General features: G+C 40.0%; 7 protein-coding genes across 9 annotated transcripts; 4 read left to right on the top strand and 3 right to left on the bottom strand.

Annotated features, from left to right (window-relative positions):
- Positions 1-309: 309 nt before the first annotated feature.
- On the top strand, positions 310-1,731 carry LOC110852386 (apolipoprotein D). The gene is made up of 7 exons (XM_022100449.2): positions 310-605; positions 675-811; positions 874-968; positions 1,081-1,106; positions 1,183-1,249; positions 1,332-1,405; positions 1,487-1,731. The coding sequence occupies exons 1-7, from the start codon at positions 474-476 to the stop codon at positions 1,589-1,591; spliced, it is 636 nt and encodes a 211-aa protein (XP_021956141.1). The 5' UTR covers positions 310-473; the 3' UTR covers positions 1,592-1,731.
- A 335-nt stretch (positions 1,732-2,066) lies between these two features.
- On the top strand, positions 2,067-5,210 carry LOC110852273 (transmembrane protein 198). Its single transcript, XM_022100292.2, has 5 exons — positions 2,067-3,233; positions 3,332-3,442; positions 3,546-3,710; positions 3,780-4,052; positions 4,128-5,210. The coding sequence occupies exons 1-5, from the start codon at positions 2,846-2,848 to the stop codon at positions 4,364-4,366; spliced, it is 1,176 nt and encodes a 391-aa protein (XP_021955984.1). The 5' UTR covers positions 2,067-2,845; the 3' UTR covers positions 4,367-5,210.
- Positions 5,211-5,339: 129 nt separating this feature from the next.
- Positions 5,340-8,775, top strand: LOC110852274 (cdc42 homolog). The gene is made up of 8 exons (XM_022100293.2): positions 5,340-5,487; positions 5,710-5,914; positions 6,012-6,045; positions 6,191-6,266; positions 6,360-6,441; positions 6,516-6,596; positions 6,684-6,718; positions 6,805-8,775. Exons 2-8 carry the CDS (start codon positions 5,737-5,739, stop codon positions 6,892-6,894), a joined length of 576 nt encoding a protein of 191 aa, XP_021955985.1. The 5' UTR covers positions 5,340-5,487; positions 5,710-5,736; the 3' UTR covers positions 6,895-8,775.
- A 655-nt stretch (positions 8,776-9,430) lies between these two features.
- On the bottom strand, positions 9,431-11,051 carry LOC110852275 (eukaryotic translation initiation factor 5A). Its single transcript, XM_022100294.2, has 6 exons — positions 10,911-11,051; positions 10,389-10,571; positions 10,093-10,240; positions 9,791-9,839; positions 9,695-9,721; positions 9,431-9,611 (listed from the first exon to the last, which is right to left on the bottom strand). The coding sequence occupies exons 2-6, from the start codon at positions 10,537-10,539 to the stop codon at positions 9,498-9,500; spliced, it is 489 nt and encodes a 162-aa protein (XP_021955986.1). The 5' UTR covers positions 10,540-10,571; positions 10,911-11,051; the 3' UTR covers positions 9,431-9,497.
- Positions 11,052-11,479: 428 nt separating this feature from the next.
- LOC110852665 (neprilysin-1) lies at positions 11,480-23,069 on the top strand. 2 transcript variants are annotated; one of them, XR_004835372.1, is made up of 20 exons: positions 11,480-12,592; positions 13,168-13,209; positions 13,310-13,471; positions 13,615-13,698; positions 13,864-13,980; positions 14,082-14,170; positions 15,695-15,868; positions 15,949-16,105; positions 16,182-16,240; positions 16,365-16,455; positions 16,597-16,718; positions 19,374-19,556; positions 19,746-19,908; positions 20,072-20,158; positions 20,323-20,355; positions 20,443-20,492; positions 20,787-20,810; positions 20,876-20,992; positions 21,753-22,099; positions 22,160-23,069. XR_004835372.1 is itself a non-coding variant. In XM_035854151.1 (19 exons), exons 1-19 carry the CDS (start codon positions 12,433-12,435, stop codon positions 22,026-22,028), a joined length of 2,190 nt encoding a protein of 729 aa, XP_035710044.1. In that variant the 5' UTR covers positions 11,481-12,432; the 3' UTR covers positions 22,029-23,069. The 2 variants fall into 2 exon arrangements, 1 of the variants encoding a protein (XP_035710044.1); XM_035854151.1 differs by having other exon boundaries at positions 11,481-12,592; positions 21,753-23,069.
- A 22-nt stretch (positions 23,070-23,091) lies between these two features.
- LOC110852550 lies at positions 23,092-25,786 on the bottom strand. The gene is made up of 5 exons (XM_022100651.2): positions 25,040-25,786; positions 24,877-24,970; positions 24,661-24,792; positions 24,044-24,218; positions 23,092-23,949 (listed from the first exon to the last, which is right to left on the bottom strand). The coding sequence occupies exons 1-5, from the start codon at positions 25,123-25,125 to the stop codon at positions 23,471-23,473; spliced, it is 966 nt and encodes a 321-aa protein (XP_021956343.1). The 5' UTR covers positions 25,126-25,786; the 3' UTR covers positions 23,092-23,470.
- Positions 25,787-26,069: 283 nt separating this feature from the next.
- Positions 26,070-27,551, bottom strand: LOC110852223. Of its 2 annotated transcripts, none has more exons than XM_022100228.2 (3): positions 27,412-27,551; positions 26,866-26,982; positions 26,070-26,787 (listed from the first exon to the last, which is right to left on the bottom strand). In XM_022100228.2, the coding sequence occupies exons 1-3, from the start codon at positions 27,515-27,517 to the stop codon at positions 26,177-26,179; spliced, it is 834 nt and encodes a 277-aa protein (XP_021955920.1). In that variant the 5' UTR covers positions 27,518-27,551; the 3' UTR covers positions 26,070-26,176. The 2 variants fall into 2 exon arrangements, with proteins under 2 accessions (XP_021955920.1, XP_021955919.1); XM_022100227.2 differs by having other exon boundaries at positions 27,403-27,551.
- Positions 27,552-27,640: the final 89 nt, after the last annotated feature.

Genomic DNA, 27,640 nt, shown 5'->3' on the forward strand with positions numbered 1-27,640 from the left:
TTTTTATAGGTACACTTTTTTGTGCAATTTTTTACGCTGCCCTGTTCCTACAAGATTGTTCCTATCATTAGCATTCATTAATTTATAAGTATATTATTTACGTAAAGTTGATGAATGTCTTTCTTGCAACGTATGGATGGAGGTCAGTGAGACTCAACTCAAGCCGGTTTTTGCCTCTGGGTCAGTGAGTGAGAAAGTTCTCGATTTTGGCAAGATTAATACACGCTAATTGTTGCATTTTGCTACTATCTCACTACGAATCCCTCAACTTTGTGGGGAAGTGAAATTGGATTTGAATGAAAGAGTAAACGGCTTGGTGGCAGTGGTCGACTCCTCAGTTCTTCCCTTGCCACTCAACGACGCGCATTCCTTGGCGCAGTGGGAGCCTTACTTGGTTTTATTTGTACTTGTGCAAAAAGTGCAACACAAATTCTGCGACATATTTGTGCATAGTGGTACGAAAACTTGTGAAGATGGAGCCCAAGGTGACTGTGGGTGTGACCTTGTTGGTGGTGATGGTTGTGGCGTTCTCAGGAGTGGAGGGGGCTGGGAAAACGGCCGTGTGCAACAAATACCCTCCCCTCGTCGGATTTGAAATGGACCGGGTAAGATTGTACACGCTCCGAATAAAAGGATATTTGCAGAGAAAATATTATGCTCTTGGTTTTCTCCAGTACTTGGGACGTTGGTGGCAAATGGAGAAGTCGCCCAATTGGGCAGAACTTCCAGGAAAATGTTGGTCCTCGTTCTACTACAGGGACGCCTCCAATCCAGAGAAAGTCAAACTGCGGATGGACTACGTTACGAGATTGTACGATTTGTAATATATTCACAAGTTCATAAACAGTTTCATAATTGATTTCCTCTTGACAGGACGAATGCACCCAACACTTTCTTTTCCAACCTCGTGATTGAGAGCCCCTCTCACGACCCATCCAACTTCATGTACACTGCTCCAGCCATGCCATGTAATTAATGATATTAAACAATGCATAAGAGCAGACGATCACTAAAAATTGCAACACTCTTTTGCATATTATAAGCTAACCAATCTATTATTCGCATGCATATGTATTTCAGGGAGAAAGAAGCACTTCCGTGTCCTGGTAATTAATTTGCCGTACAAATTATTTTTTTACCTTGAACTATTTCATTAACATTTCACTAAACTTTGACCCCAAGGCCACTGACTACGACAACTTTGCGATCGAATACATGTGTCAAGTCAACATGATGAACAATGTTGAGGGTGAGCCTCGTATTTTGTTCCAAATTCCCTCCCCCTTCTAAAGTAACATACATGAATTAACAAATTTTCATCCTGTCTGCAGAGACAGTGTGGCTTTTGACCCGAGACCGTCGCCCTTCGCTGGAGGTGATGCAACAGGCCAGACACACGCTCCAGGTCCGAAAATCAGCCTTTATTTACCAGAAATTACACATCAGATAAGATTTGTCTGACACAATCTTTCATTTCTGCCAACAGGTCCTGGGACTCGACAAGGTCAAAATGTACGAGGCGGACCAGAGCTGCGAAGAAAAGCCGTACAAACCCAATTCCATGATGGACTGGTTGTCCCCGTCGACCTGAGGGACGCACACGGAGGACCACTGCCAATAACGTGCATTTCTTATTTATTTTTATCACTGCTCACCACAAATGTCCTATTTATTTATGCAACATTTCTCCTCACCACCAAGTAATAAAGTGCAGAAAGAAATGTTACAAAATCTTGACAGACTTCCTTAATCATCGCCCCCGTCACCATCATGCACGCCATAACTTATCCAGTCAGTCATAACTTTCGTTATAACTACCATTAACTGCGCTGCACTAGTCAATTTGATTCTTTATTATGGTGATTACATAAGGAAAATTAAGGCTTTTTACAGTCATCATATACATGTACATAAATATAGTGCTATGCATGCAGATTGGGGATGGTTGCATGGCATTTAATAATCACAATGGCCTTCTCTTTGCATGAAGCTTCCTCCTTACGGAAGACTCCGTACGCTATGTTTTTTATCACTGCTCCGTCGTTGGTTTGGTTTAGTGGAGGATGTTGTAAGAAGAGCGTCCTTTCGTCGTATCTATCTCCATCCGTATAGCAGTTTGTGGATGAAGAAAGAAGGAAGAAGGGTGGTGTATGCATGTAAAAAAGTGCGAGTTTTTTTGCACAGGATTCTCATCCGCCGACAACATAACAGCTGCCCAACCCGTTTCTCACCACCGACCGAGCTCTTTCTTGTGGAGTCACCCAACCCGATATCGATTTCTAACAATTGCACACGCATATAGTCGGCCAACATGTAAGTACTTCCACCCCGTACCAAAAAGTAGGCAGACACACTTCTTTCTTTCGCAAATTCTGTCGTTCTGCTCCTCCCAAGACTAATTGGAAGTCAACGGGATCATTTTTATGGCGTTGTCTCTGCATGAGAAGAACGACCATTGTTCCAGCAGAAAAGAAAATTACTGATCTGGTGGGTTCTTTAAAGTTTAAAGTTCTACGAGTGACGTAAACGAAATAGTTTTACGTAATATTTGCCAACAAGGGAGACTGACAATGAGTGAAGCACAAATTCGTCATTGTCGTGTAAAATTGAGACGCTTATTCTAATTACAAATTAGCAAAACTGTAGTTGTTATCTCTGCTGGATTGAGTGGTGATTTGATTTCGCCTAATATAACGGGAATGTGACTAATGTGAGACAATCTCAAAATTAAGTCTATTTAATCGTCTCTGTGACCACATCATCGCCATTTATAAACTACCGCACTTAACGCCATAGACCAGAGAGAATAATAATTGCTAACTAACCCCTAACTAATTGGGATAAAATGGAGGAGGAGCGGGATTACTCCTCCCCCACGTATCCCAATTATCTTACCTCCGTCCTCTACTCCTCCTCTTCTGTGGACTACAAATCCCCCTCCGTGACCCCGACTGACGAGGACTTCCCCACGGAGAGTGCCATGGTCAACAGCTCGTCATCCTCCTTGGACACCACGTCCGAGGATGTCTTCCTCGTCTCCTCCACAGAATTTCCTCCCTGGATGACTGGTTCCGACGACAATTTCACATCCTCGTCCTCATCCACGACTCCTCCCACCACGCCCACCACACTTGCTCTCGACTGCTCCTCGCCACTCGACTACAACTACGACCCCTTGACCACTGTCATTTGCATCGCACTCTTCATGTTTGGCGTCTATTTCTGCATTTTTGGTACGTCAAGACATTGCAAATTGAAAAAAACGATTGATTTCATCTCATAACTGTCACAAGAAATAATCATAACTCATTTGTTTGGCTTGTTTGTGCAGGTTATCGCTGCTTCAAGTCGGTACTTTTTCTTACCGGTTTTTCTTTTGGGTTGGTCATTGTGTTTCTCATTTGCCAAGTGGAAGAACTTCTTCCGCAGTATGGCAATGTTGGTGAGTATGATTTTTTAATTGAATTGCATTGTCGAAATGCAAACTAAAAGTGAAGTGATTATTTTCTACAGAGGTTAATTTATAATGCATAATTTGTTTGCAGGAGTTGCAACGCTGGCTGGAGTTTTGTATGGTCTTATCTGTCTTTTGGTGCCGTACGTGGGATTTTTCACACTGGGATTTCATGCTGGACTTCTCTCTGGCCTCGCAGCAATGCTATTCTTCCCCACTGGACATTCCGTTTGGATTTCGGTCATATTCCTCTTGGGTAAACATACTTTCATTGACTTGACTTGACATAATAAAAATATTTACGTAATTATATCCGTGCAACTAGGAACTGGACTGTTTGGAGCCGTTGCAAACGTATGCTGGCCAAGACTGAGCGTGGTCACAACTTCTCTCATTGGGGGTGCCGGAATTGCAATCGCATTCGATTACTTTGTTGAGAAACTGAGAATGGCGGCTTGGGTGGGACAACTAGTCAAGGAGGAAGGGATGGACTTTTGCTGGTTCAGTTGGTTGCTTTTGATGGTGTGGCCGGTGCTCCTGATCGTTGGCGTGATTGTCCAGTCGACTTTAACCGCGAATGACTTTTCTGTTCACATTTGTAAGTCGTCATGCCATAGTATTTTTTCACCTGTTTAATGGGCAACGTCATTATCACGTGGATTATTTTACTTAGATGGATACCACGAGAACAAGAGGGCCGTTCCACGACGACGTCTGACTCGTGAGGAGCGGGCCATCGCTCGACAAGCCAAGTATCGATACTTGTACCAGGTTCGCACTGCTGGGGGCGATTACATTAGTCAAGCCTACATCCAATTCCTGCAGAACAAGGCGCAACCCCACGCGGACACTCTTTCCACGCACATGTCGACCCTCCAAACCTCAAGCCATGAAGACTCGTCTGTAAACTGAACAATTTTTGGAAAACAATCTCAAATAACTATGATTATCAATCTCAACCGCATTTTTAATTTCAACCGCCATGCTACTAATGATCGAAACAGGATGATAACCCTGCGTCTTCTGCCCCATTAAATATTATAAGTGACGTAATAATAACATAATAATAATTCATGTAAATGACACAAATTTCTCATGAAATCACCACGCTTTCAAAGATGTTAGTTCTCATACAACCGTGATTGAAGGTGCACGCTAAAGGAAATGAACCAAAAACTATAATATTATATGACTTATGTATAAACTATAGATAATTATAGCTTTTGTCACATTTGTTCGTCATCGTATAAATTTTAGTTACTCTCAATAAGCTCATTTTAATAATAGATTAGTTGCAGTGTTCACAATTTAATTCGTTCATTGTCATTATTTATATATGCTAAATGAATTAAAACTCATAATAATATATGACTGGCTCACGTCACACGTTAGACTCGCTCTCGAAAATTGTTTAAAAAAGATAAAACATAGTAATTTGGGACCTACGTATATAAAAAATATTTATAAATGTGTAATTCGATAGAGTGGGATGATCTCATTATTAATATTAATCCAACAATTGCAGCGAGCATGGTATTAAAAATGAACCTGATGATATTAAAACGATACAAGATAATAATCAATAATATAAACTAATGTGTACATGATATTTAGTTGTAAACTAAACAAATATTTAATGCTATGCGATTCTTGCAGCGACGATAACGCATCACGCCGACAATTCGAATCCGTGTATAGTTCTATGAATACTTGCTGATTGATCGAAAAGAATAAAAGCAACAGAAATTCGCCAGAGTTCAAAATAGTGTCGAAATTTAGTTCATAAATTTGTGAAATGATTTGAAATGAATCATTATGCATGAGATCATCAATGGATGAGACATGAGAGATGAGAAAAATATTGCAATGCCCCACTGGAAGGAGGAGCGGGTCTGTTTGATTGGGACTTGTCAGTGTAGTCGCTTCGCCATCCAAGGGAAGGGCGGAACATTGTAGTCATCGTCAATCGGTCATCTCAGTTTGTCAAAATAAAAAACAAAAACATTCGCTCAACATCTGTACGACGTTTCGAGGTAAGATATTCCGAACCGCTTATCCGGTTGAGTTTTTGGTGAGTGAACAAGAAAGCAAAAGTTTTTAGCAAGTGCATAATGGAGATTTGCATTTGTTTGTTTTGTTTCCGCAATTATTGCGAAATGCAATTTTAAGTATTAGAAATATTTAGAATTATCACATCTATTCAGAAGGTATTTGGGCAATAATTAATCAAAGCACCATTGCTGAATTGAATTTAGTTGGAGACCACCTTAGGAAGAGGAAAGATGCAGACAATAAAGTGTGTGGTTGTTGGGGACGGAGCAGTGGGGAAAACTTGTCTTTTGATAAGCTACACAACCAATAAATTCCCATCTGAATATGTCCCCACGGTCTTTGATAACTATGCCGTGACGGTAATGATTGGTGGTGAACCATATACTTTGGGCCTTTTCGACACTGCAGGTAAGAATAGGATTTAATATCTTGTGACCCTGCGTGTCACGCCGTATACTGTGTGAAATGAATGGGATTTCTCATCTCTATCTTATGTCCCTTTTAGGTCAGGAGGATTACGACAGATTGCGGCCACTCAGGTTTGTAATGTTTGATTGAAGTATTATAATTAATTCATAAAGTCTTGAGGAAAACATATGTAATAAGAGCTGTGATTTATGAGTGAGTATAAAATGAACGAGTCCCCACCAAGCTTTAATCTCGAAAACTCGTTTTTTCTCTTAGTTATCCACAAACGGACGTTTTTCTTGTCTGTTTCTCAGTCGTTTCTCCATCATCGTTTGAAAACGTAAAAGAAAAGGTGAGTAATTTTATTTTGTTTTCGATCCAGTTTGTGTTGTAGTTTAATGTTAACCGGTTCATACTAAAATGATAAATAATTTGCTTGATATAGTGGGTGCCAGAAATTACTCACCATTGTCAAAAAACGCCATTTTTATTGGTGGGGACGCAAATTGATCTAAGAGATGATGCGGGTGAGTTTACTAATCATTATTATTATGCATCAAGTTAGTAAAATACTTAATATATATTGCCTTATACGTTACAGGAACTATTGAAAAATTAGCAAAAAATAAGCAAAAGCCAATAACGATGGAACAAGGAGAGAAGTTGGCTAAAGAACTGAAAGGTTAGCTATTATTGTGCCATGAAACATACTTCATTTCATTATAAAGGTCAAAAACTGTGTACATAAATTGTTTTTGCCTTTTTGCAGCTGTAAAATATGTTGAATGCTCAGCATTGACTCAGGTTTGCTTAAAATGTCATATTCAACAAATTCGACTACATAATATGTTCAATCAAGTAAACCTGTCGTTTTTCTTGAATGTTAATAGAAAGGTCTAAAGAACGTGTTTGATGAAGCAATTCTAGCTGCCTTGGAGCCTCCAGAGCCATCGAAGAAGAGAAAGTGTGTCATCCTTTAGACTCCACTACTCCGTACCTCCGGATGACATCCATTATCATTATCTTCATCTTACATTTACAAGGATCGGTTTATTATGACATCATCATGGCAAACTGTCAAACAAAATTTAATGACTTATTGCCGACATTTTTATTTCCATTTTACAATTATGTTTTTTGCAAAATAATTATGCGACACACATGATACGAACTCTGCCAAGATTGATTCTAAAACAACTAAATACTACAACAAATTGATTTTAGTTTTTAGCCTAAATAACGTTATTATTATTATTATTAGTTCAGTTCTAGTGAAATTGGAATCCAAATCAATCAGAAACTTTATATTATTACACAATTGTTGCATCACTTATTTATTGTTAAACAAGGGTTGCACATTGTTAAATATTATAAGTATGGGAACTAGTATTTTGTTAAATGTGTTTAATAATTTCCGTTGAAAGGTTACCCTCATCCAATGTACTTTTTTTTATTTAATTTAAAAGCCATATTATTCCTGTGTCCTCTCCTTTTTCTGGTTTTGGTATTTTCATCGCACACGCTTACAAATTTGTATTACATAATAGCAGAAGGATTTTCGAATGTATATTGATGCCAAGAAGAAGAATCATTCACAACTACTTTAATTGTTATCACCATTTAATATCCTATCCACGTTCCTACATTTAAATTGAGCGTATATTTAGACTCGAGGAAGCGTTGATCGATGCTCATTCTGTACTATTGCAAATTTACAATAAATATATGTGGGCATTATTATGGGATTCGTTCGAGTATGAGGTTTTGTATAACATTTTAAATGACGCGTACATATATTTATTGAGACACGACGCGGATGGAGGTGTGGGTGTGGGGTTTAATATTAAAAAGGTGTTGGGACGGAAAATGCCATCTAAATGTAAATCTTAATAATGATCTATAAATAATAATAACGTACTACTAGACATACTGATGATATAATGCAACGTAACGTATGTATAACCTGCTGTTACTACTTTTTCATAGCCAAGTCATACAATATGCCAATAAATAAAAATTTTGATATCTTGCTCCAATTAAGAAAAATTGTACAAGTTTTGATCAATTTGGTTCTGTTCTTTATTATTCTTTTGTCTCTTGATTCGGTTCACATTCCAGTTTAATTTCTTATTAGAACAATCAATCAATCAACAATGTAAAGATCAATCCTTAATAGTTCTTAATTTTTTTGTAACCTGCCCATTTATTTAATAGTACGTGTTTACTTTGGATAGTACTTAATAATCATTTCATGTGTTTTTTTTCTTTCTTTAACTCTCCAGATCAGTCACAAATAATGTATTTAGTAGTTTAACAGTAGCAAACAAGTATTAAACATATATCGTATGTATGTTGTTTGTTGGATATTTATTTATTTATTTAAGGTCAAATTAATAATGTATTGTATTTTTTGCAGCTTTTTTGCATGCTTATTATTTGAATTTAATTTCTTATTCATATCATTATGTCCTTGCTTTTCTTGCTTATCGTTTAACTGTAGTACCTTTACTTTCCATCTCCAAATTCCATCAACTGCTTTAGCTTGATACACAAAAACTTTTCTTCTAAAGATTCAACAGCTTTTTTGGAGTTATTTTTTTCCTTAGATAAGGTTGGTTGATTAAATTTCATATATAGCAAAATTTACGAAGTATTTTTTTTATTTTCTTTTGAATATTCAAGGTACTTCCACGCATTTCATGATATCAAACAGACAAAATCATAAAACTATGAAAAACGTCCTCTTGCAAACCTTAATTCCTCACCACTCTAAAATAACTTAGCATTTAATAGCATATAAAGTCTAGACGAAGAGCATCAATTGATACAGCAGTAGTAACTTGTTCAGGTCCAAGGAGAAATAATTCTAGTCAAGAAAGTATTTTGTATTGTACGTGTAATAGTGTACCCTACATGATTGGGTACAAACTTATGCAATTACACTTTCAATTCTTGAGGAATTTTTGTTTGTAAAAGAATCTGAGCCTGAGAGAGTTATTAATAATATTAAGTTGAGAGGGATCATCAACATAATAATCCTACCACAAGAAATAATCAGAGAAATCAACCAACCAATAAGTCTAAATATATAGATATATTTAGAATATATAGCAAACAGAAACAAAACAAACAATATCTAACTAATCATTTATTGTGCACTCAATATATATTTATAATTAATAATATTGGTGTCAAGTCAAGATCCTCTCAACCTTAATATATTTTAGAAGACATTTTTAGATTGATTGGGCTATCATCATAGTTTAATATGTATATCAGCATCAAATCATCTTCTTCTTGTTAACTTCAATTTGATTCATTCATGGCTAGTCAAATAATGAAGCATTGTATTATTTTGATTGGGAGAATTTTCTAGTGAAAAGAAAATAAGAGTAGTAATAATAAAGTTTGTAGTATATGTCTGATTAAACTTGAAGAAACATAACAAGTAACATATTAATTGGTTTGTGGTTGTTGTTATTACAATAAAGAAAAAAAGTATATTTAAATGGGATGTTTTTTCACTTTTTAGAACAACGAAGCGAGTTGATGAAGATGAAATGGACTGCGTTCGTTTGGCTATTCAGTTGGTTTTCTCTAGGGCAGTGTTGTTCTTGACGGCAATCACGACCTCTTCTCCACACGACTTCAGCACAGTGCAAAGGATTTCCCGACCAGCGTCATAATCGGTCTTCAACTGCATAGATAAGAATACAATTAAACTGTGGAGGATGCTTTTATTATTTTGGACTTGTAGAAACATATGCAACAAGAACTAACCTGCACGCCAACATCACCATCGGGGACCTTCAGTCAGGGTAAAGAAAAATGACGTTTCACTAAAACTTTCTCTCAACTTTCTATTTGTTAAATTACCTTCAGGTCCTCGCGAAGATCTCCAGAATCACCCATCAATGTCAAAAACCTAAAAGACGACAAATTATTGAGATTGATTAAAATTCAAAATAAATAAACAACAAAAATTTAAAGAGGCTTTCGCTGATTTTCTTTGTCAAGGTCGTTAAATTAAAAGAATATATAATATTATGTTTTGTTATCATTAAACAAATACAATACTCTCTGAAACTTGTTAATAAAGAATGACCTTGACTTGGGCATTAGTAACTTGAAAAATAAACATTTTAACTATGCCATAATATTATGATAGCATGACATACCCATCGTCAGAAATATCCATCAACTGGTAGTCTTCTCGCTTGACGAAAGGCACGTCCATGTTGTGCGTTGATGGACAAATATCCTCGCACTTTTTCCCAGTGAAAATATCGAGTCCGACCATGTGGACCTTGGCGTGGCCGTGCTTCCCTGCAACAAGGGCAAAAAATAACGATACTCAATCAATATAAGCGTCTTAATCATCAATACCTTCATCATAATGAACAACCTGTTGCAAATTCATTAACAAGCTACCACTTTCTCCATCATCATTCCGCATCAGGAAAAAAACACATACCGGTTTTCGAAGTAGACATTTCGACAATTTTGCAAGGACGTCCTTTGAGCATGACGAATCCGTTTTTACGGAGAGCAGAGCATTGCATAGGGAAGGTTTCAGATGCCCCAGAGTCAGCAGTGTGGAATTCATGTTCTTCCATATCTGCCATTTTGTCTCGATTTTATTCCTTATTCAATGCTCCTGCAACAAACAAAAGAAAAGAAGACGTCACCAAACAGTAGGCAAACAAAGTATAAAAGTCCCTTTCTCCCCGTGTCCGGGAGGTGTAACGGGAAGGACAAAAAGAGTTTACAACGAAAGCGTGGTGGTAAATAGGAACCAGAGAAAAGTGTGACTGACGACTGACTGAGGTGGCCGCAGTATGTCAAGTCAGTCAGTCAGAGTGTGTATTTGCTAAATACGAAAGGCATGGGTTTCGTGTCGATGAGGACATGGAATCAAAATGGCGGTCAGAGATGGTCACCTCGGTGAAAGGAGGTGGCGGGTGTTACACCCCTCCGCGACTCTTCGGGGCCTTACCTGGCTCAAAAATGGGTGGGGTATCGGTGTTCCTCAGGGGACACGGGGGGACCGAAGTGGGCAGAAATTTTGGGCGAAATTCGGACACAAGAAGCAGCAAGAGAAACAGGAACCACCACCACCACCAGATCAGAACTGAATCAACTACTGCGAACCAACTAAACTAAAGCCACTCACTCTCGCACTCAAATCGTGGGGACGCATTCAAAGAGTGCGTCACCAGTGGTCCTACACTGCCCAGGACACCAAAATCTCACCCTCAAGGAGTCTCAGGTGCCCTAAAGTCAAAGGACGGCGAGGATGAGGGACCCCAGGGAACCGGCGTTTGGGCAAAAACAGTGGTGGATTTTTGGAGCCAGACAAAGCGAGCGGAAGGCGTTGGAGAAAGAACGAGAGGTTGTTGGCGGTGACAATGGTCGATCTGTCGGTGACAACCTTTACCCAAAAGGTTACGAAACGAGGGAGAGGGTGCGCTGAGCGAACCGAGAGCAAAATCCGACGCTGCCGACGCTCTCTGTCAAGCATCGGAGGTGAGATGAGACTGGACAACGTGAGAAAGTCTCACATTGTCCACTTTCGGCTACATAAGACGAGAATGATGCTCAATCAACAAGTACGACGACTGGACGGAATTAAGAAGTTTTCCACGATGGGAAAGTGGTGACAGTTTAAAAATCTTATCACTTGGTTAATACATATGTAATTTACTTAACCAGTAAGGAAGGAAGCGCTCTCTTCGTTTTTATGAATCTGCACATCGCACAACGCTAACTGATAAATAGAAACGACAAGTTATGGTCGTTTGGTGATTACGGGCATGGAGAATTATTGACGAGACGCTGAACCAGACATCGGCAAGACTCGCGACAGAACAAACGTCCAACGTATGTGTATGGAAGGCGAGGATGGAGGCGTACGGGCTGATGTTAAATATTTCAGGACTGGAGGGATATTTAGCGTCCAGGCGGACTCTGTGGGTATGGGAATTTGAGGAGCTGCTGCTGGTGCATGGGTGATGGTGCGGACAATTGGTCTGGTCTGGTGGGAGAGGAGGACGCTGCTGTTGGAGATAAGAGGAGGCTGATGAGAGCAGAGTGAGAGCAGAGCAGCTCTGTGACCTGCCACGAGAACAATCCTCCGCAAACCACCACCGCCGCCGACTTTCACCACCACAAACTTCCTTCCTGTTGCTTTCCCCTCCCGGACTCTGAATTCAGCATCCACCCACGTCCACCTCCACCCACAACGAGCCTCCATTTCACCATTTGCTCCAAGTACTACCCCTCCTGCAGTGGAAGAGAGGGCACACTCACCAGTTGTCCCCTCTCTCGATAAGACAGCCAGTGACTAATTTGTGAGTGGTGTGGAGTGGGAGGATAAGGTGAAACTGATTGATAAGGTGAAACGTGCTAACAATTATTGCAGTGGCTTGACAGTTTATCGATCTATAGTCTACAACCACCCAACCCAAGAGAACAATTAAGCCATAAGCAGTCAGTTAAATGGGGCAGATTGCGACTTCATGATGGATAAAGGGGTGAACTGCGTCCTGGTCACGACCCACCAGGAGACGACGGCCAAGAGTAGGCGTGGTCGGTGTCGTCTCGGCTTTGCTGGCTGCATTTGGGCCATCGTCTCCACAGCCATTGCAATCCTCTTGGCCGTCAAACTTCACAATTACGGTAAGAAAATTTGCAAAGTCTTCTTTCTCCAACGCCGTCGTCGTCATCGTCGTCATCTTTTTCCTTGCCGGATCAATAAACTTGTTTTTTTGCCAGATTTATTTGGGAGGAGTTGATGAGTTGGTAGCAGTTTGGTGGTAAATTGGGTTATGAAGCAATTTCCTCGAAAATATTGAATAAAAAGTCAATCACTGAGATAAACGGAGAAAGCTGTTTTCGGATGACTTTTCTCACCATGTAGCTCCATCGCCGTCTCCGGGGTTGATGATGATGGTCGTGACAGCTTCATCTCATTTTCTCCTCTACCAACCAATATTAACCAACACCAACACCCTAATCAATAATAATAAGTAACAATATCAAACTGCTAAGCCCCCGCTTTATCACTAAATCTTAATAAATAAACGAGTAATCTTTTCTCCGTAAAAATAATAAAGTGACCAAAATTGAATGGGCTGAAATGACGTGAAGGTTGAAACTTGCACATCATTTTGTGTCGAGATGCGTGGAGGGGGTGACCTTCACAACGAAGCACTTTGACCTTTTTTTAAAAAAAATTATGGTTCTATTTATAGGTGAGAAACAGATTTGTCTCACGGCGGCATGTGTTCGAACAGGTGAGAGGCGAGACCTTTTAATTAATAAAAGAGAACAATGATTGTTCCTCCTTGTACATTATGAATGACGCACCACTTTTCTCTCTTTTTCGCCATGCAGCCGCCTCACTCTTGGTCGCAATGAACGTGTCGACGAATCCGTGTAATGACTTTTTCAATTTTGCCTGCGGCAATTGGAACAAGAAACATATGATTCCCGAGGATCGAGCGTCCATTTCAACGTTTGAGGTCTTATCCGATCAGATTCAGTTGATTCTCAAAGGTAAGGGGGCTGACTTCCTCTTGTGACGCGTACTTACTTCCGCAATATTTATATGTTTATGCATACATATTGCGCGTTGTGTGACACATTCTCTGATTCAATTTTAAACCAATCGCATGATGTCGTTTCCTATTTCATCAAAGGTTTATTGGAAGAGCCCGTGGACGAGTTTGACTCGGAGGCAACCATTAAAGCCAAGGACTTTTACGTCTCCTGCATGAATTTGAGTAAGCCATCAAAAATCCATATGCTTTCTCTAGTAGCGTTTGCGTTGGTGAATGAGATGATTGGGGAATATGAGACAATCTCAGTTTTCTCTCCATCTTATTACTCCGTACACACAGTTGGAGTGCAAGTATGTTAATTTGTAAGTCTAATGATATTTGTGCCAGGTGCTATTCGGGAGGAAGGACAGACCCAAATTAACCAGTTGCTGGATGAGATGGGGGGTTGGCCCGTGACGATGGGAGCCAAGTGGACCCCAACAATTTCCGTGGAGTCGCTAATTGGTATGCTCAGCTAGCAATCCATGCCTATTTTTGTGTGTTACTTGTGTGTGTCAGTTTAATTGAGACGAGACTTTTGTTGTTTGATTGGTGATGAATCCAAGGAAGGATACGCTCTGAGCTCAACATGGGAATCCTCATTGAACTCTGGATCGGCCCAGACGACAAAAATTCCTCCAACAACATCATCCAGGAAAGTATTTCTCATGTATTTTGGCTTATTCTCATTTTTCGCAGCGTCGGCAGCGTTCCAAATTTTTCATCCCTTTCTTGATTTTCTTACACTGGCACCTTACGCTGGCATTTGTCACTCATGCATACGCAGAAAAGAGCACACATCGACAAAATTATGCTGTTGATTTCATGGACTTTCATGCAAAAATTAGCCCACCTCTTTATTTGCCGACGATAGCACAAATTGCTCTTGAAATGAAATATATTTATTTCACTTCAATCAATTTCCCTTCCGCCAAATTAGGCATAAGTTGATGACAAGGTGAATCCAATCCAGGCAACACAAGAAGCAGCACGGTTGACAACGTCATTAGATTTCATGTTCTCATGTCATGTACATAAGTACATCATACGCATCGCAGTCTCCTCCTCATCCTCCGTCGCAGTCGCCTTTTCTTCTCTTGATGAGCTGAGCATGATGATATAATTAATTAAAGAGTCGAGATTTCATGAGTTTGTTAGATTTCGTGCACTCCTCTCCTCGTCAATCGAAATTAACTTTTGACTAATCTTTCGCCGTGTCCATTCGTTCGTGCAGAGAGTGTTCGCAAATCATATAATTTCAGCTAATTTGACGACGCACACGGTACACACGTATGCAAAATAAACACGTTGTGCAAATATGTAAAACTGCAAAACATGCAACTCCCACTTGCCAAATTATTTGGAGCGTTCCTAACCTTAAAAGTACATATCTGTCGCTACACTTTCATACTACGTGCGACTAGGACAAATTGCACATTATATTCAGAGAGAGAGGGGGGATTTAATAAGGAATTTGATGAGTCGCTTTGAATTGAGTTAATCAAGTCAATCAATCTCTCATTGAAATTCATCAGCGACAAAGTTCACCTGTAGCTGATGCTGCTGCTGCTCCTCTCCAATTTCGCTCTTTATGAGCCAAATTGAAGAAAATGAACAACATCCATTTATTGCTCATTGAGTCGTAAATTCGCAAATAAATTGTCGGCAACTTTCAACTCTTACAAACTACTAGTTACTTGCACATAAGATGGCAAGAAGAGAGTAAAAGATCTTGTGTGCTTTCATCCCGTATACAAATTATGCATGTACGTGATGCGACATGTGTCATGCAGTGGCAGCAGTCTGTTTTGAACAAACTTCACAATATTGAGACTGCTGCTCAATTTTCCAACTTTGATTGAACATACGAAAACTGGCGATGAAAAGATTGCACGCAGGAAAAAAAATGCACCCTCAGTCAATTTGAAGAAATGATCAAACGGCCAGTGTGGCAGATTTTTTTTGCATACACACATCTGCGCATTTCTATTATGTAAAGTAAATGACCCTGCTGCATGGTGTCTGTTATGGACAATTCGTTGACTTTGACTGCCTGGAGACTGGCATGACGTGGAGGAACTCATTTCTTTTTCTTTATGAAAAGTCAGGCAGGCACCAATTGACTTTTGCACATGTGGGATGAGATTGACCTGAAAATGTCGTCTTGGGATATATTCAGGTGGACCAGATGCAATTGGGACTTCCAAGTCGGGACTATTTCCTCAACGGGACTCGGGAACAGCGGGCATATCAGATGTACATGACGGAACTCTCCGTCCTCTTCAACGCCTCCTTTGACTTTGCTTTCCAAGAGTTTCAGGACGTTCTCGCCTTCGAAACTGCACTTGCTAATGTAACACATAAACTACAGGCTAGATATCTAAAAGGGTAAAAAATGGGGTGGTGAGGCAGTCTTTCATCTTTTGTGGGTAGGTGTCAATTCCTGAAGCGGATCGTCAGGACACAAGTGCCATTTATCGCAAGGATTCCATAGCGTTCTTGCAACAGGAAATTCCAGATTTTAACTGGACCCAGTATTTTCAAACGTTTGTGCACACTGAGCTCGGGCCTGACGAGCTCATCGTCTCGTGTATGTAATTCTTTGGATGACGAGTGTTGACAAATATTTTATAACTGTATCACTCTCTCTCCCGCATGTTCCTCAGACGCCTTCCCGTACCTTAAGGACATGGCCGCAATCATCAAGCAGACTCCGCCTCGTGTGGTAACAGAATCATGGCTTGCTTACTATTTTATCCACGACACCGCACTGAATAATAATGCTACTGCTTCGAACAGTCTCCTAATCATGGGCATTGGCTCTGTTGGATTTTTATACGTCTCTATAGGTCCAGAACTACGTGGTGTGGAGAGTGCTGATGGAGTTCACTGCGTACCTCGTGGATAAATTCCAAGACACAAAGATCGAGTTTCGACAAGGTGACTAAATTGAAATAATTCAATTATGTAATGATTGTATTGAGTTTATCCTCAGACCTTGGACGTATAATTAATTAATAATTGATTGGGTTTCTCGTTGCAAGTGATAAGTGATGACTAAATGATGGTGATGTTTTCCAGTTCTGATGGGAGTGACGAGTGAGCGGCACCGCTGGCATCAATGCGTGGAGTGGACAAACAAGAAATTAGGCATGGCTTTGGGAGCCCTCTTCATCCGGGACAACTTTGACCCCACGGCCAAGGTGAGTCTCCGCAGTCTGGGCGGAATTTGCATGTTAACACCTCTGTCCTCCCTCACAAAAGCTCCCCTTCTTATTTTATTTAGTAGGAAAATAGTTTTGCGCTTATTTGTGTTTCTCATCACCTCGTTTGTTTGCTGAGAAAGTACAAAAGTCACAGCTTAAACAAGTTTCCATTTTCACAAGTGGTTAATGGTGGGTGTTGAATATTCAGGAGCAAATGTCGACAAAGAAGTGCAAAGTGCGAGGTCGAAAGTTTTGGACCACCAAGAGCCACCCTAACTGAAAACTAGGTAGCATGTATTATTATCTAGAGGCGTTACGAGTGAGCAGAATATGGCCCCACCACCGAGTTACGAGTTTAGATTTAGACTTATGTATTCAAATATCGTCATCATTTTGTTTTGATCAATTTCCACAAAGAGCAAATAAGTTATCTTTCAAGGTGAAGAGCATGATGACGACGATGCAAAGGTTGCTTTCTCTGTGCGTGTGGCGATAGATCTTCAAACCAGTGCTCCAATCGAAACGAAATCAAACCAAAGTCAGCAAAGTTCGTTTCTATTTAAAAACAAACTCAAACTCGAACTTATCGAAACGATTAAATGAATCGAAGCATAAGACCAGATCATTTCGTTTCATGTCGAATTTCGGCGAAACGGAATTTTTCGTAATGTTTAATGTAATGAATATCCGTAATGTTTAAGTGTAAAAAAATATGTCTTCAGCTTTAAATTCGTAGAAATATATTCATGGGATACATTTTTGTTTCGTCGAAAATCGACAATTCGACAATTGTAATTCGTTTCGTCAAAAGGAAACGATTAGTTATTTCGTTTCGGAAATTTCGAAACGGAAAAGTGAGCATTTCGTTTCGAATTTCGACGAAATGGAAACGGAGATTTTTGTTTCGATCGGAGCACTACTTCAAACATTTATTGGGGTTAAGAATAACTTTCTCCCAACCTTGAAACCTCACTTTTGTTTTGGTGAATAATCTCCAGCAGAGCAGGAGACATGGCAATTGTCAACTATTTCGTGAATGTGACGCCAATTAGAGAGACTTCTGTGTTCCATTCCATCCTATCCACCTTTTACGACCAGGCCTCTGTTGTGTCTACGGAAAACACAGGAGATCAGAGAGAGAGAGAGGCAGCTTTCTCCATAGAAAAACTTTCACCTCGTGCTCTCCCTCTCCATTCCTTTGAAGAGGAAAACTTGGGACAACTTCGTCTGCTCTGCTCCTTCTTGTTCTCATCTCTCGAAATGACTTTGGTTGGATGAGTGAGCGTGGTTGGAACCGGAAATTGATATTTTTCTTGAGATTTAACAACCGAAAACAGAAACCTTTCCAACCAACTAATCCTAAGCCATAATAATATGCATGCCTTAATAAGAAACAGACTTTCATCATTTTACATGCATATCTGGGTCGTACTTATTTGCATATGCGTGAATGTACATACATCCCTATGCGACTTGTATTATGCTGTATTTGTATTGCCAATCTCAATTTCCCCCTTTGCTCTCATCCTCTCACAATACGCAATAAGTCGTACCGAGGATGAGACACATTCGGTCTGGGGACATGGGCAGAAGTGACATAATATTTTCACCGAGCGTCCCCACTTGTGAATAAATTCTCGTAAAAGTCTCACACTCTGCATATTCTCATAATACACCGCCGCCGCCTCACGCTGCCTGCTAGGCTTGCATAACACGACGACATTCATAAATTATACTTTACATCGCCAGAAAGAAGAGCGCTCATTGATGAGAATTTTTGCGTTCGCACTGGAACAGAGAAAAATAACAGAGCAAATATTGAAATTCTTGAGAAGAGGTGATGTGCGATGGGGTGAAGTACTTGTTGTAGACTGACTACGAGTACGAACATACATGCATTTTTTTAAATTTAGTGCTGCCTTCCTTCCTGCCTTCCTTCCGCAAAAGTGGGCACACGTACACACACAACATTCTGTTTAGCACTGGATTAGACGAGTCTGGATAAGTAGAAAATGAACTTGTTCTTTGACGGAACGGCCCTCCTGAGTGAAATTGCAGGTCGGCGTGGAAGGAAATTGCTGTCCTGAAATCCCACTCCACACATTCCTTCACGCCCTAAATACTTTATTGGCTCTCCACACTCCATCGTCACCTCCGTCGTTCACGCAGATGGGCAGGGAAAGCAGGATGTCAGGATACAATGGTCGTCACATTGCTGTGTAGTCTTTCTCATATTGTGTACAGTACATACGTAGTGCCCAATTCGCCAGAATGCTTATTAGTGCTCTTAAATAATCCTTTAATTGCATGAAGCGTATCCGCGCATCCTCTCCCAATCAGGGTCAACCTGTCGTGCGATGCATAGAAGTGGCTCAATGTCAAAGCCACATAACAAAGCCCCGGCAATAATAATCTCTCTTCCCATCCAATCACTGTGGCAGACAATCAATGGAAACGTTGTAAATTCAGCCCTATTATTTCATACACGAGAGCAGAGACACAGAGTGAAAGTCGACGTAACAAGCAAGCATGTGCACATTACGTATGTGCACATGCTTGCACAAAAAGTCGTCTCTAATTACAAAAGCTATAACGATGACACTGAGTGAGGAGTCACTGTGCTGCCACGCATTCATTTTTTTTGGTGTGCAGGAGACGGCACAAGAGATGATTGGCAACATAAGGGACGCTTTCATCGAGCTCTTGGAGGAGACGCACTGGATGGACGAGGAGACGAGGAAGGTAGCCAAGGAGAAAGCTCTCTTCATGAATGAGCGGATCGGATATCCAGACTTCCTCACAAAACCGCACGATCTCAACAAAGAGTATCTCAACGTGAGTACCCGTCCACCGAAGCCGTGTACCTGTGTGATCATATGTACAGACATATGTGCGACTGTTGAGAGTTGCAATTTGTATCATATTTCCCTCGTCCTCTTGAAAACATTTTTAATTGGGTGAAGAGCTCATGTCGTGGGCGTGGGGATCAGTTTCAGCACTGATTGTCCTTTTGTGGCGTTACAGTTGCGAGTGTCGAGAGTGGAATTTGTCAAGAACATTCTTGAGATGGGGAGGTGGAAGGCGGAGCAGAATTTCCAAAAACTGAGAAAACCTGTGGAAAAGGATAAGTGGTCCACCGAGCCGGCCGTCGTTAATGCGTTTTATGACCCCAACAAAAACGACATAGGTAAGCATCACCCTCTCCTTTTCCTTGCTCCCCACATAATAACGACGCTCTGACCAGAGAGTCGAGTGCACCAAAGGTCTCACTTTACAATCAGAGTGCAAACAAATTTCTATACGGGTTGACATTTGAGAGAACAAAAAGCTTCGTAATCTGTTTTGCCTAGTGTTTCCTGCGGGGATCCTTCAGCCCTTGTTCTACAGCCAGCACTTTCCAAAGTCCCTCAACTACGGAGGAATTGGGGTCGTTATCGGTAAAATTAACTCGCTTTACTGACCATGTGCATACAGCTCTTATGAGCCGCACAATCACGATAGAATTATCTGTAAATATGTAGTAATGATAATGAGAGATCAATCTGTAGTGTTTTTACCAAGTGATTGATATTCAAACGAAATGACATGAACGCTGTTACAGGGCACGAGATCACGCACGGTTTTGATGACAAAGGTATGTTTGTTACTTAATATGAAGTGATGGATGGGTGGATGCTGAGACGTATGGGGTGGCCTAACTCTGAGGTCGTGTAAATTGCAGGAAGGCAATTTGATAGCGAAGGAAACCTGAAGGAATGGTGGAACAATGAGGTAATTATCAGCAAATTGTCGCAACTTCTAATGCTGAATGCAGACTTGAAGTAACGTAAAGTTAGCTTGCTCTATGTATCTGTATGTATGTAAGGATAGGTCGTCAGGATCTAAAGATTTTGTATCGCCCTTATATATAATAACCATACCCCGGCCAAATATTTTTTTATCCTACCCTACTCATGTTGAGCTCAACACGAGTAGGGTAGGATAAAAAAATATTTGTCCGGGGTATGATAATAACCCACTTATACACTTACTTTGCATATGTTTATTAAGTAAATTTATTTTCAGACGATCGGGGCATTTCGAGAGCAGGTAAGGTTTTTTCTATGTAGTTTGTTATCTGCAAGAATATTTAATAATATATTTATTCCGAGCAGACGGCATGCATCATTGACCAATATTCTGCTTATCGAATCGACTCTCACCGCATCAACGGGAGGATGACGCAAGGGGAGAACATCGCTGATTCGGGCGGTCTCAAGCAGGCTTATCGGGTATTTATTTTTACTACAATTGATGTCCATCTCCATATTGCTGTACTATTTGACTTGGAGAAGAATAAGAAAGGAGAAAGTCCGTGTGGGTGTTGGTATCGCCAAAACGATGTGTATTGAGCCTCCAAATTTGTTTTCAACAGCCACCACGTTGTTGGAGGACGACGCGATGAGAATCTCTTTACCATTATCATTTTTCCGTCGTCGTTTCACTCCTCTCTCTCTCTTTTCTAAACACATTTTGCATTATTTAATCGGAGAGATGAGGCTGCACAGAAGTAGCCTTTTTGCAAACTGGGTGGCACGAACCACGTTTGTTGCTCAGAGAGGGAGAGAGAAAGGATAATTGGCTTACTCATGGCCTGATTAAAACAGACTTTGGAAAGAAGAAGACTCTCAAAGCGATCGGAATAAAGTTCTTTTTTCTCGACTTCCTCCTCCTCCCTGATTTTGGTCTGCTAATGAACAAGTAAAATAAATACCTCAAGTACTTACTGAGAGAACAGCGATTGGTTCGCAGAGAAACAAAATCGATACCTGCCACGCTTAATCGAAAGCAGATTATTTCTTTTTAATCCGCATTAAAATTCCACCCGAAGAATTCTCTGTGGGAGGAATTGGTTGAGAGGGAGGATAACGTACATACGTATAACTACCTGCATAAGTACATAATGGGATACCTGTGCGTCCCTCTCCTAATGCCGCAGCCAGCACTTGCGATTAGCTAAGCTCTCTTGATGCATAATTGTTCCATGTGCAGGCGTTCAAGAAGTGGGAGCGGCGTCACGGCGTGGAGCCGCTGTTGCCAGGCTTGGAGTGGATGACTCAAGACCAGTACTTTTTCCTCAACTATGCCCAAATCTGGTGTGGGTCGATGCGTCCGGAGGACCTTCTCTCGAAAATCAGGTCGGCCGTGCACGCTCCAGCGCCCATCCGGGTCCTCGGCCCCCTCTCCAATTCCAACGACTTCGCCAAAGCATACTCATGCCCTGCTGGCAGCCCGATGAATCCCAAAAGAAAGTGCAGTGTCTGGTAGAGAAATAGAGAGCGAGAGAGAAGTCTCCTCATAAACCAACAAATAAACATGACGACAATGTCGATACCCGGGTATCAGATCAGATCAGAAAAACTACTTTTCTCGTGGTAATTTTAAACATACATTTGTAGGTGGAACGACATATCCAGGGGAGGACACGTTGCACCAAGAAATGTGACAACACTTATTGTCAACAACTGCATAACATACAAAAATAGCTTTAAAATGCCCATTACAAATCTTAGAAATGGTGGTTAATTGGGCTCATAAATATGTACATACATATATATGTACACATGTAAGTATACTCGTCACACATTATGAATTTCTATTAATTTTGTGGAAATCTTTTACCGTAATTGAATTACGAATGTTTAGTTCAGCAAAACAGAAAATATGGTATGGCAAAAAATTATAAAGGTGCTACACAACCAATTTTTAGTCGTTGTTCATCCATAGGTAGCCCCTGACCTTCTCTCATAGTACGTATATTCTACTTGTCATAATAAATGTGATGTGAAAATGATGGGCAAATTTTAATCCGTCATAAATGTTAGTTATTAGCATCACTTGCTATATGTGTATGTAAATTTACGTCATATCTCTTGCGACAAAATACATAAATATTATTTAGAATATACAACCTTACAGAAACCGAGTTGTAATTCCATAATGGACCACTTTCTTTCATCAACTTTGATATTTATCTAAGGTCGTCAAAATATGTACTCGTGGCATTCAGAATAGGCGTTGAAAACATTTAAATTAAAAATCATTATAAGATTATTAAAATTAAAATGGGTGCCATTGTCATCATCAATTTCAATGAGCTCTACATTTGTTCGTAATGTTGTATGTACTCTCTACTCTATAATTTTGTCAAATCAAAACTTAATTAAGCATCTGTAATATAATTACGTAATACTTCTCATCTGTCATCATCATTACTCTTGATCAGTGTGAATTTAGTAATCTAGTTGAAAAGTCATTTATTGTTGTAATAGGATTGCAATAAAATCAGAAATATTGCGAAAAAAATGATCCTCTTGTTTCCTTTACCATCAACTATTTTCACATTCAAAACTTTCCAATTGTGATTCGTTTATTCGTAACGTATAAACTCACAAAATAATTAATGATCACATATATCGTAAACGGCTTATCTGCTTGTTTTCTGCTGCACTTTAATGTAGAGTAAGAGTAAAATTTTTAAATATGTAAATGCTTCTCGGTAATTAGTAGATACAGTAATAATTAAAACGTTTTTACAATTTTTGTTGCTGCTGATGTCATGAGATAATAGAGTAATATATGTATAAGATATAAATACGTACGTATTGCACATCATTGGTTTTTGAGACTTTAACAAATGACCAGAAGAAGCTATAACTATTCAATAACGACATTGGTAGATAAATACTTGAGATAAATACTCTGCACAGTTACAACAGGTCGTCGTCAATAATTTCAAACGAAGTCGAAACACTTGTGGAAGAAGAAGACTTGTCAAAATGTTTCGCGTCAAATAGAAACTCGTCCTCAGGATCAGAGTCGACAACGGAATCAACGTCTGGCATTTGTGAGATGGCTGGGGATAAGGTTTCTGGGCCTATGACTGGATCCAATAGATCTTGACCTTCCTCTCTCCCTGGAGTGGTTATACTAGTGCTGACGGTTGAGACGCTTCCTCCAATGTTGAACACCGCCCCTGCTGGACTGTTCAACATCAGACTTGCAGCTGCGGCTGAGATGGACCTAGTTACGATGCCTTCGTAAAGGTCATAAAGTGGTGAGAGGGGTGGTACTGGTGTGGTTGAAATGAGAACAGGCGATGGACCAGGCGATGCTGCTGCGTAAGGTGGTGGAGGCGATGATGAACGTGGTCGTGACGATGAAGTCGACAACAGAGTTTGGTCAGAGGCTAAATTGATAGAGATACGACAAAAATAATGAAATGTTTCACTAATTATAAGCTTGCATTCATGCAAACCCAGATTATTTGTATAAGTGCATACCAAAATTAGCTTGAGATTGTGACTGTTCCGACGGATGTTCAACCTTTGGAAGGAATTCAAGAGCGGGGAAGACGACAAAGGCTGCATTGGAGAGGATAAACAGAACGGTGAGGAAATCCATCTCCATTCCCAACTTGGCCAGCATTATCCATCCGGTGCACGTTCCAATGGTCCACTACACACAAAAAAGATGCACAAATGAAATATTTGTATTTAGAAAATGACACCTTGAAATGAATTGATGTTGAAAAATATTGACAAGTGGTGAGGAAAAATGAAAATAATGCATTTGTTTGGCATGTGTCCAAAATATGTGTCGTCGTCAAAAAGGTTCAGTGCCAAATTCTCATATGCACATTAACTGCGTTTCTTTCTCTTATTTTTCTTAACGGAAACCAAAAATAACTGTACAAACTTCGTCGTTTCATGACATTACCGTTTTATGCACGGAGTAATGACTTTGGTGCGATCGGGTGACAATAACGACACGTGAGATTCGATCTACTATAATATATAATGTCGTTTTCTTGGAAGATAAATTAATCCTAATGATCGAGTTTTAATAAATATATAGTTACTGCAAGGCGAATTGTTTATGTCATGTGCAAATCACGTACCAAAAGATGATTATTGTGTCTCAAGGCCATCCATTGGTTAAAAAGGTCCACAACAAGGGTAGTCGTGGCCTGTTGAAGGTCGTAAGTAGAAAGTGTGATCCATTCTTCATGATCCGGAGGGTCCACCAGGACCTAAACGAAAAAGGAAACAAAAAATGTCAACACGTTTTCTAACACGTTTCTCCTGGAGAGTAAAAAAAGTGTGTATGGACATACCGTATTTCGGATTCGATAACGCCAAAGTTGTCGACCATACCACATCAGGACGATCATGGGAAAAACATAGAAAGGCCTTTGACGAGTTAAAATCCTTTAAAACGAACGGGAAAGGTTTAATTGTCAATCGAGGTTTATATAATTTGATTAATTAATAAATTACCACAAAATAAAGTTGATGCTGACCAAGACTAAGGCGGATTTTGCTGGTTTCGACCAGCTTAAAATGCTTACGATATTTGCGTTCATTTTTTCAATTTGGTAAATATTTGAGCATATAAACACTTTCCTAAAAATCTACTTCGTTACAACAACAGTACAAGTAAAACCATTTAGCAGCAAGTTTAATTGTTCAACCTGCGTGAATGAATTTAATAGAAAACCCACAAAATTCAAAGCGTTGCTTCGACTCGAAGTCGTTGTCGTACAATAAAAATAAAACAGATCCTCAGATTTACAACAAAGGAGCGACGCGCAATTGGTTAGTTAGTCGGGTTACCTCACTTCACAAGTCGTGAATTTATATCGCGTCGTACGTAATCACATGTTGTGCAGCTATTTAATGCGCATTTATATTATGCAGTTAATTTTATTGTACAAATTCCTACACTTGCACTCACCAAACTGAGCTGAACTGAAAGATATGAGCTAACTAAATACAATAATTACTGTGGATTTGGATTTGTTTACAGCCAATATGAGCACTTAAAATGGATAAAAGATTAAATTATTGATGTGACAGTATAGTATTAGCACTGACTTGATGATGTTACCCACTTTTTTTTTACTAACTGGGCATTTCCAATAGAATTGTAGTTGTTAACGATTCTCGACTCTTATTAATGAAGCAGTTCACATCGCAGATCGCAGCTAAAGAGTTTCTTGGAGAAGCATAACAAAAAAAGTTTATGGTGAGCATACAGAATTGGAGTCGAGCCTAAAATTATGTACACACAAACATGTACTTGCAATCCTGTGCTGGGGGCTGGGGATATGTGAGTTCACAAACGCCTCAGCTCAACGGTTAGAAGAATGCAAAACGAAATTCAATATGATTATGATTTGCACTATATGCCAATAGCGTATTACGGAATTATGCTGCTGGATGACTGGAAGTAGATAGGTAATAATTAATTATTTGCTTGTTCACGAACATTTAACACGTTCAAATTAATGGTGCATGAAACTGTCAGTTAGTGTTTTATGAGTGCATTTACACGTTTATTATAATTGTATTCTTCTTATGAGCAAACGTACAATGAAGAAATGACACTTAGTACGTTTATCAGTATTTAATACTTTATTCAGATGAGCACCAAGGTTCTCTATTATTCATGGAGATTCGAATATTTAAGGCCGGGATAAAACCACTCCCCACGTCAAACCACCACGAGAAAGAGGTAGATCCCGAGGTTCTGCCCCTTATGTAGACAGTGGCCCCCTCGGACAGGGAACCCACGATCCCCCCGTTGAAATCCGGTGTGGAGCGGATAACGACCCCACCACCGTCGCCAGTGACCAAGCCCACGCAGCTGTGATCTCCGCACCCTCCAGCGTCGCCCATGCAGAAGAGCGCCCTCTCCGCCTCTCGACGTCTACTGGCATGACCACCCCCGCTGCTCCCATACGTCCACCTACCGAACTCCTGACTGGCGGCCGGAAGGTCTCCATCGTTAAGGAGTTGGAGGAGGGTGGAGGAAGCAAAGTTCTCGCACCCAATATCGAAAACTAGTGAAGCAAGGGCTGAAAATTGAGTGGCGTTGAGATTGTAGCGGACGTAGTTATTAATACAGCCTTCGAAGCGACCGGGGTGGGACAGGTCATCTTGGAGGAGGGCATCCCCATGGGCGAGGGTTAGGGGTACAGGATATTTTCCATTTAATGGGACCGTGCAGTCCCACGTGTGGCAGGCTGTAAATTTGGAATTATATGACGCTGTCTTGCCAAGACTTAATTATACTTTTATAGATGTGTAGACTAGACTCTCACCATGTCCATAACCAATGGTTCGAACGCCGACGAGGTCCGTGTAGAAGGTAGGGAACCAGCGCACAAACTCTTTTATAATGTCTAATCCACCTTTGTTAGTTGGTCCATAGTATCGATCTGTTGTGTCGAATAAAAAATATATTGTAAAGGTCATGTCTATTAATGAATGAAAGAAAATGATTAAAAAAGAATGAACTTTTGTGCATTTTTCCAACACAATTTATAATTTAAGTAAGTTATTAATTAAAATTTGTCAATTGGTTAAATATTGGATTATCTTATATGTATCTAAATTTTACAAACATTACTAGTCTTGGTATGCAACCAACATAGTCGCGCCAGTAGGTAGCGAGTTAGTTTTGTTTTGTTCATCTAGTTAAATTTATAATTTGACGTCGTTGACGGTAGTAGTAATGGCTTAAATAGGATGTAAGCTCACGAAAATAGGCTAGTGTGCTATGCTAAATTCATTTTTGTGCATTCCCTAGTACTAGTAAATGAGGATAATAAAGGCTATTATTATTATTATATTATTACTTATTGTACCGGATATTGTGAACGATGATGCCACTAACAGGGAGAGAGTAATGATGACAGTTATTAACAACCTCATGGTGAAAGTCGTAGCAAGCCGTATGTGAGTGTGTTCCATTATGACCTTGAGGTGGGATATACATTATACCCATGCTTATCTAATAATGGCAATATCTGCCGATAATCATTCCTGCTCAGTTGCACATAAATAGCATCATTATAACGAGAAAAATTTCTCTGA

This window comes from Folsomia candida, unplaced genomic scaffold, assembly GCF_002217175.1.
Source record: "Folsomia candida strain VU population unplaced genomic scaffold, ASM221717v1 Fcan01_Sc007, whole genome shotgun sequence".
In the NCBI taxonomy this organism is placed as follows: Eukaryota; Metazoa; Arthropoda; class Collembola; order Entomobryomorpha; family Isotomidae; genus Folsomia; species Folsomia candida.

Coding starts and splice junctions, on each gene's coding strand:
- LOC110852386 (XM_022100449.2), top strand. CDS start 474: ATGGAGCCCAAGGTGACTGTGGGTGTGACCTTGTTGGTGGTGATGGTT. Junction 969..1,080: donor CACTGCTCCAGCCATGCCAT/GTAATTAATGAT, acceptor TATGTATTTCAG/GGAGAAAGAAGCACTTCCGT. Junction 1,250..1,331: donor CATGATGAACAATGTTGAGG/GTGAGCCTCGTA, acceptor TCCTGTCTGCAG/AGACAGTGTGGCTTTTGACC.
- LOC110852273 (XM_022100292.2), top strand. CDS start 2,846: ATGGAGGAGGAGCGGGATTACTCCTCCCCCACGTATCCCAATTATCTT. Junction 3,711..3,779: donor TTCGGTCATATTCCTCTTGG/GTAAACATACTT, acceptor CCGTGCAACTAG/GAACTGGACTGTTTGGAGCC. Junction 4,053..4,127: donor TGACTTTTCTGTTCACATTT/GTAAGTCGTCAT, acceptor TATTTTACTTAG/ATGGATACCACGAGAACAAG.
- LOC110852665 (XM_035854151.1), top strand. CDS start 12,433: ATGATGGATAAAGGGGTGAACTGCGTCCTGGTCACGACCCACCAGGAG. Junction 13,472..13,614: donor GATTCAGTTGATTCTCAAAG/GTAAGGGGGCTG, acceptor ATTTCATCAAAG/GTTTATTGGAAGAGCCCGTG. Junction 20,356..20,442: donor GCACGGTTTTGATGACAAAG/GTATGTTTGTTA, acceptor TGTAAATTGCAG/GAAGGCAATTTGATAGCGAA.
- LOC110852223 (XM_022100227.2), bottom strand. CDS start 27,517: ATGGAACACACTCACATACGGCTTGCTACGACTTTCACCATGAGGTTG. Junction 26,983..27,402: donor CACAATATCCGGTACAATAA/GTAATAATATAA, acceptor TCGACACAACAG/ATCGATACTATGGACCAACT. Junction 26,788..26,865: donor AACCATTGGTTATGGACATG/GTGAGAGTCTAG, acceptor CCAAATTTACAG/CCTGCCACACGTGGGACTGC.
- LOC110852274 (XM_022100293.2), top strand. CDS start 5,737: ATGCAGACAATAAAGTGTGTGGTTGTTGGGGACGGAGCAGTGGGGAAA. Junction 5,915..6,011: donor GGGCCTTTTCGACACTGCAG/GTAAGAATAGGA, acceptor TGTCCCTTTTAG/GTCAGGAGGATTACGACAGA. Junction 6,046..6,190: donor GACAGATTGCGGCCACTCAG/GTTTGTAATGTT, acceptor TTTTTCTCTTAG/TTATCCACAAACGGACGTTT.
- LOC110852275 (XM_022100294.2), bottom strand. CDS start 10,539: ATGGCAGATATGGAAGAACATGAATTCCACACTGCTGACTCTGGGGCA. Junction 10,241..10,388: donor AATGTCTACTTCGAAAACCG/GTATGTGTTTTT, acceptor CCCTTGTTGCAG/GGAAGCACGGCCACGCCAAG. Junction 9,840..10,092: donor ATGGATATTTCTGACGATGG/GTATGTCATGCT, acceptor GTCGTCTTTTAG/GTTTTTGACATTGATGGGTG.
- LOC110852550 (XM_022100651.2), bottom strand. CDS start 25,125: ATGAACGCAAATATCGTAAGCATTTTAAGCTGGTCGAAACCAGCAAAA. Junction 24,793..24,876: donor GTTATCGAATCCGAAATACG/GTATGTCCATAC, acceptor TTTTTCGTTTAG/GTCCTGGTGGACCCTCCGGA. Junction 24,219..24,660: donor GACACAATAATCATCTTTTG/GTACGTGATTTG, acceptor TTTTGTGTGTAG/TGGACCATTGGAACGTGCAC.